Source organism: Danio rerio, chromosome 24 (genome assembly GCF_052040795.2).
Source record: "Danio rerio strain M-AB ecotype USA chromosome 24, GRCz13ab, whole genome shotgun sequence".
Taxonomy (NCBI): Eukaryota; Metazoa; Chordata; class Actinopteri; order Cypriniformes; family Danionidae; genus Danio; species Danio rerio.
The window spans coordinates 21,870,958-21,887,681 of record NC_141044.1 but is presented as its reverse complement, the minus strand read 5'-3'; the positions used below and the strand labels follow the sequence as shown (position 1 = coordinate 21,887,681).

The 16,724-nt window shown below is 34.7% G+C and overlaps 1 protein-coding gene across 5 annotated transcripts in view; it reads left to right on the top strand.

Moving 5' to 3' along the window:
- arfgef1 (ARF guanine nucleotide exchange factor 1) overlaps window positions 1-16,724 on the top strand; it is a 131,025-nt gene that overhangs the window by 18,793 nt on the left and 95,508 nt on the right. For all 5 annotated transcript variants that reach the window (XR_015524894.1, XM_087309445.1, XM_087309444.1 and 2 more), the window contains exon 2: window positions 14,705-14,735. Coding sequence is in view for 4 of the 5 variants with exons in the window: in XM_087309445.1 (XP_087165571.1) it covers window positions 14,705-14,735 (31 nt within the window). In the remaining variant the exon portion in view is untranslated. The remainder of the gene's footprint in view (window positions 1-14,704; window positions 14,736-16,724) is intronic.

The window sequence follows — 16,724 nt, the reverse complement described above, 5'->3', positions numbered from 1 at the left end:
GAAGAAGCCCAATCCTAAGCAGGGGGATTCAAGAAAAGTACTAGGTTTGTAAGGCAAGGGCTCGTTTAAATAGTTTCTCTGGTTGTCAAATGTGCCGCCGCTGCGTGAATGTGTGTGCTTTGAAATGGTAATGCATCTGTAGGAGTGAAGGAAAAAAATTCACCGCCGCTCTCAGGTAACAGCAGTCACCGTTGAAAATGGGATTGGGATTAGATGGGGAGCTCTAATGGTTTTGGTAAATGTCACCTCTTTTAAGAAGACTTATGACTGACTGCCTGTGCTCAAATCACAATGCGAGGCCTTATGATCAGGCACAAAAAACCGAGTAAGCTCAGCCAGTGCCTTTCAGAGTTGGATTTGCGAATGTGTGAAATCCACTAGCCTTTGACTGAAAGAGATCAAGTGGGAAGCAGATCAGAGTTTTTCAAGAGCCGGAGGGACTTGTATCCAGATGTCTTGTGAAAGGAATTCTGCTTGAATATATCTGTGGCCTGACTTGAGAGTTGTGAAATGATTCCATAAGAGAAGGAATGAAGGAGGAGGAGGAGGAGGGGAGAAATAAAAACCGCACCTTACGGTATCCTATTTGAACACCCTCTAACTGTGCAAAAGGCTTCTGTTTGGCTTGCAACCGTTCCATTAGTGTGCGCGTGTTGCTTTGGTGCTGATCACATGGTGTACTGCAGTGCTCCTGAAGGACCCTACTGTTTATCTTTCCCCATTGATAGAGCTGCAACATGTGTATTGCAAGACACGCCACCATCCACTCTGCCTTTTGCTTGGCCTAATTGATGGAACAAACCTCTCTCAACAGCTGGAGACCAAATTAGCTAAGGGTTGTTTGCCAAGGTGGAGTTGCCTCAGAGCATTCTTCTTGTTCTTATTGTGTTTCCTAAAATACCAAAGCAGGGTACCAATAGGCAAGTGTATACATATTTGACTTTTGCTATCGAAATTGAGAGGGAAATAGAAATATGCAATTACAGAGCTCCCCTGCAATTATTGTCTGTATGAAGGAGAGAAACTGTCAACAGTCAGGGCTTTGGGCTGTCCTGCTGAGTGAAACTCCCCATGGTGTAGCTGTACTGGAGTGACATGTCACGGCATGCTCTCGGCCCACCGTCTGCACCATGAGTGAAAGTAAAGCTATTTCTGCTTCATTAGAGTTGCAAGTGACACCTCCGGAGCTGATACGTTCGAAGATAGAACACAAATATTTTTGACGCCTTTGACAATATGTTGGCCATTTATGAAGTCCCGCATAGTTCCTGACCAAGTAGACTCTCCATCAGTTTCTGTTTTCTGGTGTTGCAAAGACTTGGTCTGTTTCTCAATTTTGAGAACGCAGAAAACAGACTTGCGCTCTTGTAAAGACCGGTCTTGCCAGGTCACCTGGGAAGAACAAACTCGGGAGACGGTGAGAACAAAGAACGCGTCCTCTGAGAAACGAGATGCTGCGTTCTTCCTGATGGTCACATGTCCTTAACTGTTTTTAATGGAAAATTATTTAACCCTCTACCGCACGCATTATGATAAATCTGTAAAAAAATATTTGACTTTTTCTTTTCTTAAAATGGCTTAACTTGAAGTGCTGTTAAAAAAAAAAAAAAGAAAATTGGAAAAAAATCTTTTTTTCAGGGTACTTTATGATATGTTGCCCTATGGCAACAATGTCCAACAGTGGATCTAACTTAGACATTTCAAATGTAAAACTTTCCTTATAATTAATAATTTTTTGTTTGAAATAATTTAATTGGTGTTGCAGCATTATGAGCTTTAACACAGAACCTATAAATAACACCTTATACATACTTCACCACAACTAATATTCCAACAGCTTTCATTTATTCCATTCTTTTTTTGCTGAATATTATTGAAAACAAACATAATATTGTATTATCATGTATACAACATACAGTAAATATAAGTATTTCCTCCATTAAATACTATAACAAATAAATAACAAGTGTAGTATATCCTGATGCATCAAAATAATTTAGCTACTAGCTAATAATGTTTATATATAATATACTATATACTATACTCTGCATCTGAGCTAACTTACCTAAACTTTCTTTATCAAATGTGCAGTCTGCATCATTCTCATGGACACTAAATACCATTTCATCCTCATTTTCATCTCCAGGAAGAGCCAGTTCTGTCCTTTTCTTGTTTTATGGTGGTGCTCGCTAATGCACTGTTCCCTGTATTCATATCTATTCAGAAGTGGTATTGCCATTAAAACTAGATTTTATCCATAATGCAAATGCCATTAACACATGACTAAACAACATTATATTACTAGCATTCATGTTGTTATTGTTACAACTTAAAAGTTCGCAGCTGACCTTGCTAGCTAAAAATGCTAGTCTGTCAGAAATCGCGCTACAGAAAAACACTGAATGTCATGTGACTTAACCAAAGCACATCATTGGGTACTCCAAGGTCTTCTCTTTCCAATAAAAAAAAAAATATGTTGGTCTTAAAGAAACAGTGGCAGGGGAATTAACATAAGTATCATAGAGCGAGTTCGGTGCTCAAATCTGCATCGGTGCATTCTCGATACTAAGAACACATCCTGAAACCTTCACAAGACCTCTGTTCTTGCGGTCTTGAGTTTTGGAACTGAACATGAGGACACAAGATTACTGAAGAATGCATATTGAGAAACGGCCCTAGATGGACCGGTGGCCTAGCATCCTTGGCATGTGATGGCTTAGCAAGTTTAACACTTTTCTTGTGTTATCCCTTCAAATCTCTTTATTGTAGTATCAGTAGAAATGCAATAGAAAATACACAATTTGGTTTTATGAGAGTAAATAATCATAAGTTGATTTTGTTACAATAGAGACAAATATACATATCCAGGCTGATGATTATGATGATATTAAGAAAGACCAACGTGAATTGGTCCAAATAGTCCTTTATCAGGTTGTCACACAATGGAGAACAAGAAGTGGTTAACCATTGTTATGATTCAATGCTATTTAAATGGGTTTTGTGTAAATCTGAAAATATAATATCAAATTACAAGGGTATCATAAATGAACACAAGGCATTTCCATTCAAGTAACTGAAATAAGTTGGAGTGCTAAAGTACTAAATCTAAAACTATATAAAAACAGCCATTTTAACTTTTGTCTAATTTAAATATTTTTATATAGAAATATAAGAAACTATATGAACATAAATTTAAGAAAACTTAAATTTATTTAAATTATGTCTGAAATTATACAATAAAGTATATATATTTTTGTATCTAAAGTGGATTTATTTGTTAATTTTTTCACGTTTTCACATTTAGATCACCTTTGCCAATGTTTATAAATGCAAACACTTAATCAAATAATTAATTTAAATGCACATAATTTAATAACAGTATTAACTGTGAACTTATCAAAGCACAGAATGAATATCTATTTTTAACACTTTGTGTTCAAAGATGCAGAATTCACTTGTAGCATTTAAAAATGATTCATTGTAGTTTTTATTTCTCATTTAGATAAAACCGTTGTTATTTACTCTTGTTTTTTCTCTCAGGTTGTTGTAATTGTATCATAAGCTACACAGTCACTCGATAAGATAAGCTGTGGTCATCTTAGAGTCCAGCTGCATTTGTTATTTGGTTTCAGGTTTCATTTGACATTAATTGTTCTAGTGCCATTGCTTTGATTGCATGAATCTCCACTCTTTTTATATGGTGGCAGACAGATACATTATTTCATATATTATTTCCTCACGTTGAGCTGTCTGCACTTGTCCTTAGAGCACAATTATCTCAGAGCCGCCATCAGCTTTGCAGCACATCCAAAGCTAATACATAATTCATATGGTTATGGGTGTTTGTTTTATCGCGAAGCACTACTGTGGCTTTCTCTCACAGATGTTAAATCTTGAATGTATGGCATAAAATACAAGGCGTCTGGTAAAATTAAGTTATTCTTCTACTTTAAGGAAATACCACTACAGCCAGTCAAATGCACATCTTTGGCAGTTGGGTTGGTTGGTTGGTTTGTTGGATGGTTTGTTGGTTGGTTGGTGGGTTGGCTGGTTTGTTTGTTATTTGCTTTGTTGGTTTGGTTGGTCGGTTGTTCTGGTGTTTTTTGGTTTGTTTGTTCGTTGGTTGGTTGGTTTGTATGTTGGATGGTTTCTTGGATGGTTTGTTGGTTGGTTTATTGGTTGGTTTGTTTTATGGTTTGTTAGTTGGTTGGCTGGCTGTTTTGTTTGTTATTTGCTTTGTTGGTTGGCTGGTTAGTTAGTTAGTTAGCAACACAAGAAATTCAATGACTAGGTAATATTTATGAATTGTAGTTTTGTGCATCCCTATATGAAATTGTATGAAATCTTAGTCTCTTTCCCCAAAGATGCTCTCATTTGTTGGCAGCTAAATAGGGGATCATCATGAGGGTATTTATCTTGCCATAGCTATGTGGAATGCCGTGTGTCCTGGTTCTTGGATTTGTAATGCTGTGTTCACACCAGACGCGAAACGCGCGGATAAATCACGCTATTCGCGCGTAAATAGCTGCGTGAACATTTGAGTTTACTCGCTTCATACGCACGTCAAACCCTGCTTCATTCGCGTGTCAAATTCACATCAGAACAGACGCGGATTCGCGTGATGGGCAGGGCTTCTGTCTGCCCGAAGACTCTAGCTTCAGAGCTAAATGGCTAACATGGATTTTATGAAGAAAATAACAGTTTATGTGCTTTATGAAGACTGAAAAACAGCGTCGATACGTTTAGGGACGTGTCTGAGTCCACTACATTCTTTTAGAGGTGCATCCAGCTCTGTGAGCTCATAAACTCCTCCAGAAACTTAACCTGAATGACGGAGGATTATAGCGGTGCTTCTGACTGAGCCAAGCCGAGTTTGATGAACTGTTGTCGGTGAAGGCTGGAGTATTTCCTTCGGAACACCGACAACAGGTTCTACATCACAATCACGCCCCCACAAGAGCAAGCTTCTGATTGGTTAACGCGGCGCGAATTTACTCTGAAGTTCAGATTTTCGAAATCGAGAGATTCGCACGAAACGCTCGTTAAGCGGGTCAAACGCGCAAAACGCTCAATTCGCCCCGTGCCATTCACGCAATTTGCATCATTCGCGCCGCGCCATTCGCACGTATCGCGCTGCAGGATGTCTGTTTGCATTGACCTAACATGTAAATCACTCGCGTTTGACGCGCGTGCTGCGTCTGGTGTGAACGCAGCATTAAAGGTCTGGAGACCTTCCTAAATTGTAGAGGGGACACATAGAAGTTTGTTTTAATAATGTTGGTCTGATTGCCAGCTCTGTGCCAATTGTTCACCACACAAGTAGAATTGTGATATGGACTAGCTGTATTCAGATTAACAAGAACCCCAGTATGTGTGCATGCAGGTCATTTTGGTGTTCTAATTCATTAAAAAATCGTTTGCATATGGAAAGCATATTAAATAAAAGCAAAGAATCTCTTTTGATTTTTGCAAATATATTTTTGAAAATAAAATATAAAATAATGTGGTTGCCATGCTATTCCATTGTAATTATGTAATAGATGTGTGTAAGAATAAAAAAACTCTTAACCTGATTTGTACTTAGGCCAGTCATTATAGTCAAAGGTTCAAAAAAAAAAAAAGTTTTATTTGAAAAGAAAGAAAACTTAGTTTTGAAGTACACCAGGGTCTTTTGACTGTTCTTGAGAAAATAGAGTTACTGTACCTGGAAAAATGGGGCATCTCGTCTCCCACCTTTTTTTGTTAATGTTAATCATTTATTTGCGCAATATGATTTTTCATTTTTTGATGAAAACTTTCTATAATATATAATATTTTAAAAGAATAATAATGATTTGTAAAATGTCATCAAATAATTTGGTTTCTATTTTGTCATATATTCTAGTCAAGATTTATTGTTACATATATATAAGCTACTGTTACAATGAATCATATATATGTTTTAGTAGGTGTCTTCTAAATCATGGAAATGTACAATAGTCATATTTTTTGGAGATTTGTTTTTAAACAAGGACACATTTAGGACACATTCAAATTTATGGGACATTTTTTAAGTTGTATTACTCTATTTTTTTAAGTGATTGATAACCTCTTTTCCTCTATGACCCTCATATGAACTCTTGTGTTGTTAACAGAAGTTTTATTTATGTGTCACACTCTCTCTCTATTTGTTTTTATTTTGGAGATTGTGAGTTCTGTGTGTCACAGTCAGATTTCATATCAGCTCTTTGAAGCTGATGGTTACTGAAAGAATCTTATTTATGCGGTGTCATAATATGTTGTCCCAACTGTTGGCTCGGAAAGTGTGGGTGCTGGCAGTATTTCAAAAGCAGAACGGTGCCAACTGTTTGACTGCACCAGTATGGCATACAGTAAGACAGTAAGGGTTTTGTGCTACTCATCAGATTTTTTCTAAAGGTTCCTTAGGGTGTTCATAGCTCATTGATTAAGATGCAGGCATGGTTGCTAGTTGAATTTCTGTTTAATTCCTATGGTTGAATTCCTGCTTAAATCCTATTAGCAAACACAGGCTGGTGCATGGGCATGTGTTGAATAGAAATTGTATTTGATTAGGGATGCACTGAAAGGGACATTTTTGCTTGTTACCAGTAGCTCAATAATGATGTATAGGAAGATAAATTTCGATCTTTATATGATCTTATCTTGATCTGACAGGGCCTGATTAAAAATTAATACAGTTTAACTACAAATTGCAATTATCATGCCGTCCTAATTCATAATTTGTTGCTTTAAATATTAACATTTTTCTAATGACTCATGTAGTGATAACATAAAAAAATCCACATTTATTAGCAAATACTGATATGAGCACGTAGATTTTGTGCATGCATAAATGTAACACAATCTGAAAGTAAATGCTCAAAAGTTTTTATTCATAGATGTTGGTCTCTTTTGCTGCAAGAATGGCACAAAATACCTCACAGATTATTTATTTTACATGCCAAGTGTCCTTTTTTAGGTGGAAGCTAAATTTTGATTTATTGTTTGTCTTGAAATGCAAATGAGCTACTTTTCCCCACCCCCTTTTACAGAAGAGGGAAGGGCTATATGCAGGTAGATGTTTGTCAAACACTACGATGAAATAATTGAAATCAAAATAGGATTATTTGAGTATTATTTTTTATCTAAATTAAGTATATTGAGGAGCCGGCAAATGTTACTTTTGTTGCCATATCCAAAAAAGCTTTTTAGTCTGTATTCTAGTATTACAAAATATATTGGTGGTGGCCATATTGTAGTCTTCCCATGAATGCTTATTTTTAAAGGTCACCTTTATTAATTTGATGCTTGCCCTATACAACATCACACTTGTTGCTTGTAGTTTTGGTTTTGAAATGAAGCCTGTTATCCTCTGCCTTTGTTTACATTTTTTGTGATCAGACTTACAACATCAAGACTTGTATTATTGCACTCTAAATTGTTTGTATGCTTCTAAATTTATGGAGAGTTTTTCAACATTTTCAAATGTTTGCATGTCTATATTGTGAAGAAGCTTTACATTTATATCTTGATTTTTTTTTAAAGGCGTAGTATGATGGTTTGACACCTAGTGGTTGAACTAGGTATTGCATTCCTGGATCAAAACGCACGCAAGTGCAGGTTGCCAGGTCACCAACAGGAGTTTGTCTGTCTTTTGAACTAAAGGCTGATTTAAGGCTGATTTAAGTCGCATTCTAAATAAAAGCAATCACATGACATGAAAGGAATATTCCCCATACTAAAAGGAGTTTTGGTCCTAACCAACACCTAAAAGGTTACAATGTAAACTGCTCACTTATTGTTTAACTTTGTAATATTTATATGATTTGCTAATTAATTATCTCATGTGGAACTCTGAATCTGTGTTTCATTTTGGAGGCTGCTACTTTCCACCAGAGGTCGCATTTTGGTCATGAACAGATGCTTTGAGAGCGTTTCTTACTGAATAAATTAAATATGCGGTTTTCTGCCAAGGCAACCCGGGGTGCTGAAATATAATTGGCTAAAGTCGCAGTGGGTGGGTTAAAAGAATCAAAGCAAAGACAGCTGGTCCAGCACATAACTTACATTTTCAAAGCAGAATATCTGACTTCAGCATTTTTTTCAGATACACAAGAATGTTCACTTAGCATGTTTCTTAAAGGAGTGGTCCACTACGATATCATATTTTAAACTTTAGATGATGTGCAATGTAGCTGTGTGAACATAAATAGCATCTCTGAATGTAAGATGCTCAAAGTTCAATGCAAACGGAGAGCTTGGTTTTGAAAGAGTTAGCTTAGCAAAGCCTACGAGAGGGATCTGGATGCAGACCTGGTGCAGTGCAATCTGAGTTGCATCCAATGCTTTTTAATAGGCTCATCTAACCCCACCCCTAACCCTACCCATCACAGTGACGTCACTAGCTCCATTTGAGTGCATTGTGTCTGACATCACATCGCTGAGTGATGCAATCTCAGCTTGCATCATAAAGGCTGCATCCAGATACGATTGAAGATTACAGTGAACGAATTTTGGGGACAACATCTATGAAAATAAATATTACTGGAAAAGCAAAGTGATTTATGAATAATTTCCATATTAAAACAAGTAACATCATTTAAAATGTTTAAAAACTCATAAACATTATTACTTAATACATTAAATAATTAAGTTCTATAATAAAAACTAAACATTTAAGACATCTTTAATAAACATTTGGTAAGTATTTTCTGATAAATACATTTTCAATATTGATATCTGCACCTTTTAGCATTTGCTTTCCACTACGCATGTGAGCTAGCACAAGTGTTTATGCAGACATTTTAGTATTGTAAACTAATCAAACATTATGCATATCTCATTATAATACTTTTGCATAACTCTATTTCTATTTTAAAATTAGGTCAATTAAACTAACTTTTACGTGATTACAAAAGTATTGTATGAAAATCGGAGAAAAAATGTTTTATACTGCACATGGGAAAATGTATTTCTGAAACATTTTTGCCAAAAAACTGTTGTGAAATGTTTCGAAGAAACAGATCTTTTGATTTATGTTAATGTGTTTTGTATATTGTAAAGCGAAAAGGTTCATTTACATGAAAAGAAACTTTAAAAAAAACTGTTTAAAAATGTGATGTTTTATAGTTACTGAACATAAATTGACACATTTTGTATACATCAAAATGCCTTTGTTTACACAGCAAAAAAGTGCGTGCTTGTACGGGCGTGACGTGGAGCCGATTCGCGAATCACAGCACATTATGATAGATGACTAATCAGAGCCTCTTGAAGGCAGGCCTTTCCGAGGAACTAGGAAATATTACACTTATGTCAGCTGAGTAGCTGTATATAAGTGAGATTTATGAAAAAGTAGCATGATGTCCTTCAAGTGAAACATGAGCACACCTTGCTTTGCATCTTATAAAAACAAACCAAGCCTTAAAATTACTTTATGCACTGCTCCTTTAAATATCTGCAAACATATTATGCTATTTTATGCTTTATAAGAGTCAAAAACTTACTTGCACATAGCACCTTTAGGGTGAAAACATGGTGTGCAAATAAAAACAAAATGAAAGTGTTCCAAATGAAGAGCTAACAGAAAAAAAACACACCTTAATATTGCAGGCTGCCCCAATTATTATACAAAACATACACTCATTCTGTGTTCATCATTATTCAGGTAGTGTGCAGTAATCTTGTTTCGAAAACAAAAAGCAAGTTTATATCAACATGATTACTGAAAGCTGGCTTGTATTCCAATGGAGCTTCTGTATGGGCTATTTTCTGTAAGGTTGACAGTTCCGCCATGATGTGGAAGCTCTGTTTTGTTTTGTTTGATTTGTTTGCTCAAGCCCAGAGTCTTTCTCAAGGTCAGTTCAGTGGGTCCATTAAAGATTTGAGAAGTAAGTGCACTGAATGGACCTTAATGCAGTAGATAGAGAAGACCAAGGGTATTTTCAGTGTTTTAATTTCAAGTAACAGCGCATGTTGTTCATGTTGCTATGGTTTAAAATTGTCATTTTGATAAAGTTTCTGCGTTTAACCAGGTGTAGTACTACACTACAACTAATCAAACTGATCTACATTCTGCACTGTGGTTAACCCACTGACTACAGCTAAATTAGCTTAATCAGACCAGACAATGACAAAGCGGCATGCTAAACCAAAGTCCCTTTCAAGGAAAATCTGTTCACTTGGCAACCGTATTTGCAACGCTCCCATGCAGTTCATTCGAGACCAAAGTCCTATGTAAATTACTCAGGGAATCCTAAAATTTTGTTGAACTCACAATTAAATTACATATTTTAAATCAGCAACAAAATCTGAAGTGACTTGTTCCTTTACTGTTGTTGCTAAAGCTCTAATTACATTTAAAACGTGTTATTTCCCATTTTTTCCAGTTACAACACATGTGCAAAGACATGATAACCAAAGGAAATGGTTATATCATTAATAATATATATATATATATATATATATATATATATATATATATATATATATATATATATATATATATATATATATATATATATATATATATATATATATATATTTGTTAAATAAGTTAGCTATGGCAACATTTCTGTACATAATTAATTTTATTTTTGTGATATTTTCTTTTTTTAATGTTTCATACATTACCATTGCTACAGTGAAAACTCTATATGAAAAAATAAATGAGAAATGCACTTATACTGCTTAAAAATGTTCGTAATACATAACAACAATATTGCAGGATGAAATAACTATTTCTATTTCTTCTATATTTCTGTAAACATGCAATTGCTGGATTCTGATCAGTGTGCATGTAAACAGACACGGACGCTGGATATTCAGTCTGTGCTTGCAGGCAGTGTGGTTTGTGTTGGAGGACTGTCTGTCAGCAGAGCGTGTAGATGCCATTATGCTGCTATACTCGTCATTGTTTACTGCCTTGAGGAGGAAGGAGAGAGGCTCTTTCTACGGCATTGCATTGGTGCCGTGCCGAGCACTTAGTCATTCATGACTGCAGCTGCTTGCAGAGACCACAGACTCTTGTTCTGAATAAACATATTCAATCCAAACCGCTTTCAACCAATCTTGTCACTATACTGGAATTTCTAACTTCGATACAATACTCTACATTTCAATTTATTTTTTTTTTAAATGACAGTGCAGCCAAAATTAGAGCTGTCGTCATTACCATTAATCAACAACAAAACACTCAATTAATACTCATTGCCTTGAGAATTATTTTTAACATACTGTAAATGCATGATTATAAGTCTATGCATTTAAAATGGATATATGGTATTTCTAAATGGTATTTAAATGATACAATAGGGGATTGTTTTTTACCCTGTAAACCAAATCAGAATGAAAAAAACATGACCACACCATGATACAAACTGAACTCACAATTTTGTCCAACCCTTAATTTATTAGTACTACTATTCCAGTCAGGACAGTAGTTTTAAAGTCCCGTTAAGGCAAGTAATTTCTCTCGACGGCCATCTATGATACACCTTTCGGGCAATATGCTCGAGCATGAAGACAGCCATCCATAAAAACCTCTCAGACAGATACACATCAGTTCAGGATTATTTTATAGAACTGCTGATTACCTGGAAATGTGGATTGCACACACAAAAAAATGCAAGTGACCAAGCAAAGCCTTAAGCTCTTACTGTTAAATTCAATTGAATTGAATAATTTCAATAATATTTTATAAGAAGTTTTTAAATTGTTTTATTTTCCAGAGACAGTCCTGTTTAATTTATTTTCTTAAAGAAGGTTCAGTCTAACAAGTTGAAACAAAATAAATACATAAAAATAGTTTACTTGGTAATTTAATTTTTTTTATATAAAATTTGCATTTCAGTTTAATTTTCAATTTTTATTCCAGATATCGTGATACATATCGAATCGTGAACATTATATCATGATACACATTTTATCGTGAGCTGAGTGTATCGATACACCCCTACTATTCATGAAAATACCTAATTAACAGACAAATCCAAATGCCCAACACAAGCGAGCTGGGCTCCAGATCAGCTCGATGATGTATAATTTCTCGACACCGCCTGTAGTCCCATTTAGCAACTTGATAGCAACCGTCTTTTTAAAGAAGCATAACCGATTTAAAAAAAATCAAAAGTGTGCAGTAACTGATGTGTTTTATGTCGTAGAACAAAACGTGAAAGTATTTTGAGTTAGTGTTAGCCACAAACCTTTTTTATGCGATTTTACTGAAAACCCATTCAAAAAACCCATTGACTTAGGGATGAGGGAACCGGAACTGCTAAAATGCTAACTCGCTTCCGGGTTTTTGCATACAAATTGACATCATAGTTCCTCCATTCTATTAAAATACTCCTGTACCAGTGGACATGTCCTTAGTTTAATGAAACTATTAATCTGTTACATAAAAGATCTGAAGGAAACAGCAGACAAGCTGAGTGAAAAGCAAATTCCCTCTCTGCCAGCAGAGGCTGCTCATGAACAGGAGTATTACAATGTTTCTTTGCTTACTGATGTAAACAAAGAAGCACTGCACGTGCATTAACACATATAATTCAGTGGCAGAATAAACAGACATAATAATGTTGATCTAAAATACCATTTTACCAAAAAATTATGTTATTTTCATGATGAATAAAACAAAGTACAAAGCCAAACACATCTCTCACTGTCTTACAAAAAATGATTTAAGTTATTTTAAATGGAAAATCTCTGTGATGAATATTTCAGTATCCATATATATCAGAATATTGATACATTTTGACAACACACCTATTCGTGACCGCAACTGCTTAGAATAAACATTCAATCCAAACCACTTTCAAGTCAACAGAACAGATTGAAGTAGTCAGAAAGCCTGACCTGCGAATAACAGCGCGACTGACGCATGTCAGCAGAAAGTGCCTGTGCGCTAATGAATCCAGGTGTTTAAAGTGATTTAAAGTCTCATTTGTGTAATGTTGAAGCTTTCAGAAGTTATCAGCGAGTACCTCCGACTCTCTGAATGCATTTCTGATGCAGTTAATGACTGATTTCAGAGGAAGAGGTGTTAAAGGGGCCATGCATAATTAAATTCATAGTGTTCGCGGAGAAAATGGCTCTCGACAGGAGTGTGTTCTGGTAGTCATGTAAATGAGGGAGCTGTCTGTGTGTTTGCCATCACTGAGTTACTTGTGTTTTGGATTATTGAATATTTTAGTGGAGTTAATTATGGATGGATGGATGTTAATAATAATTTGTATGTTTTTGTATATAAATTCATTACTATTTCAATAAAGCAATGGTGCCCAAACTTTTTCTTATGAAGGGCCAAAACCAAACTTGAATGATTGGTGGTAGTCTGAAGATACCAAACTTCAAAGTTGCCATGATAACTTACTAATTTAATAACTGTTAATACATACACACACACACACACACACACACACACACACACACATATATATATATATATATATATATATATATATATATATATATATATATATATATATATATATATATATTTACTTGTATCAATGATTATATATATATATATATATATATATATATATATATATATATATATATATATATATATATATATATATATATATATATATATAGTTTCATTTTTATAATGTACTTTTTGCAATAAAACCATAAAGAATCTCATTTATAACACAATGGAGTTCAATGTTTTTTATTTACAAAAATAATCATTTTTCACTCAATAGTAAAGTATATGTCCTAATAGTGTTTTTAGCAACGTGCCACACACACACACACACACACACACACACACACACACATATATATATATATATATATCTGTTTTGTTGGCATGCCGAACGTTTATAATTCATATGCAGTAATAAAGCTTTAGAGTAAAGTCTAATTAGGCAATAATAATGCATAAAAGTATTAAACCTTTCACAGATTCAACTCTTGGATTTATGTACAGTATTAATAGCATTACACAATGCAAAGTGTGTTTTTTTTTTAGTTCTCATTAACTAATAGTTAACTAATTTTAACAAGTTAAACTTTATTGTAAAGTATGTGTGCTTTACATGAACACTCTCAGTAGTAAAGCTATGAGAGCTGTCACTGGGGCAATAAAATAACAATTTTTTAATAATTTTTTTAGGGTTTTTTAACCTCTAATGGATAGAAAAGTGCAGAGAATTGACATAGTTGGGAATAGAGAGAGGAAAAGGGTCGCGAAGGACCTCAAGCTGGGAATCAAACTTGGGTCACTGTGAGCACCATGATGCTATATGTCAGTGCACTTAACCACTATTGGTGCCGACAACAAACTAAAATTGTTTATATTGCAAGTTGTTTATCAATTATCACTAGCTTTGAAATATAAAATATGGATGACGTCATTAGCATTAATGCAATGCAGATATAAATACAATTAAAATTGCAACACATACACATTATTTATAGCATTTACAAACATTTTAAGATACAGTTCTTTGAAAGCATCCTTTTTCATTGTATTATTATTTCTAACAAAACACAGATTTACTGCATTTTATCTCAAAAGGCTTCAAAGTCTTGTGTTTACCTGCTAGTAGACGGTAAACAAGTCAAGACTGCTTTTGTAGCTGCTTTTAATGCAACCTCATTAGCCTTTACTGTCTGCTATAGGCAGTTTATTTATTTAGTATTGTCAGTCAGTCTATTTGCCTCACTCATGTGAATCTTTTCTTTTCTTTTGCAGAGGAAATCAAGCAGGAATCGGAGAAATTAAGGTAAGTCGATATCTTGTGCTACACCCTTGCAGTTGATATATTGAACTAGTGTTTCAAAAATCCCCCTTCTTTATTGTTGTCGAGTTCACTGCTTGTAATGAAGCCCTGACATTTTCCAGAGAGTAAACCACACGCGGCCTCTTTGTGTTTTAGCTGCTGTTCTGGCCTCATTGTGATTTGTGTGTGTATGTGTGTGAAAGAAAAAACACCCCTTGTGGTCTGTGTTGTTAATGTGCTTGGAGACCTTGCTGTGTGGACACAGGAATGAGACATACTGTGCTCAGGGCTTTCTGCAGGGCCAGGGCGGCCTGTTCCGAGGACCTTCATCTCTCACCCTTTGCGTCTATTAATTCACAGCTCACCTGTTTCACCACATCGGCCGGCTTTCTCATCCATGACTGTGTCTTTTGGCTTTTCTTTCCTTTGTTGCTTGCATGTGTCTGTTTTAAAGTCAGGGAGCACTGCTTTCAAACAGTGCATCTGATTTAGTACAATGAATGAATGATTTCTCATTGCCACAAATGAGTGAGTTACTTATTGGGCTTAATGATATTGGAAAAATGTAACGTGAAATACAGTACAGTTGAAGTCAGAATTATTAGCCATACTGTATAATTTTGTCCCCAATTTCTGTTTAACAGAAATTTTTTTTAACATATTTCTAAACATAATATTTTTAATAAGTCATTTCTAATAAATTATTTACTTTATCTTTGACATGATTACTGTACATAATGTTTTACTCGATAAAATAGCAATAGGATAACTAGGCAAGTTGGGGTAATTAAGCAAGTCATTGTAAAACGGTTGTAGATCATAAAAAAATATTGCTTAAAGGGGCCAATAATAGTGACCTTAAATGGTTAATAATATTGTTTTTGTTCTAGCTGAAATAAAACAACAGGACTTTCTCTAGAAAAAAATATTATCGGAAATACTGTAAAAAAATTCCTTGAAAAAAAAAGAAAGAAAGAAATCACTGGAGGGTAAAAAATTTTGACTTTGACTACATATTATGATATGAAAACAATAATGACCACCAGATGACTTGAATATCTTTATTCATAAAGAATTTTTCATCTTAGATTGATTTGGGAAGACTCTTTAGTGCATGTGCATAAAATACAATAAACAATCTACAAACATAGATCAATACAATAAAAAAATACAAATTAAATAAATTGTGCTTTATAGTTTATTTTACAGGAATCAAATATTCCAATGTAAAAGGATGCAAATGATTTGCAACCAAGTAATAAAAAGTGAAAGTTTGATTTATGATTATTATTCTGTTCCATTACTTTTGGTCCCTTAACAAGTGGGAAGCACATGCGCAAACTGTTGTAATTCCTACACCGTTCACCTGATTTGGATGCAAATACCCTCAAATTAAAGCTGACAGTGTATAGAGCCAAAAATGTTAGAATTATGTCGATGCCTCAATATTTATGGATCTGACTGTATATTGTGCAGCCCTATTCACCTTATTCTCCGTGTACAAGCGGGCACAGCCATTTTGGGTATGTTGGCGCATTTCTTTTTGGCTCGAGACTGTCTTTCTTTCTGGTCTCATTCATTTCCATTTATTTTTATAAGTTAAAAATAGCTTGTTACTGCTTGATGTTGCGAACTGATTTTCTTTTATTATTTTACTTGCTTGCTTGTAGAACAAGTAGTTTGACCGTTTTATGCAGTTTAATATTCCTAGTAATTCCTCCCATAGGCGACTGAACCGGAAGTTCTAAAACAATTGCAAAAACCAGCACACTTCCGCATTGAAGCTTAAGGTCAATAAGCAATCAGTTTTTACAGTATGCAGGTTGAAAATGGAACGCCTTTATGGCTTATCAACAGTTAAAGCAAGCAGCCATGTGTAAGCCCTATGCAGGTACATGTGATAAAGCACTGTATTTGCTCCAAGTAATTCACTTCAAGTAATCAAATGTTCATTAATCGACTCAATTCTGAACTATTTGGAAATTTGACAGT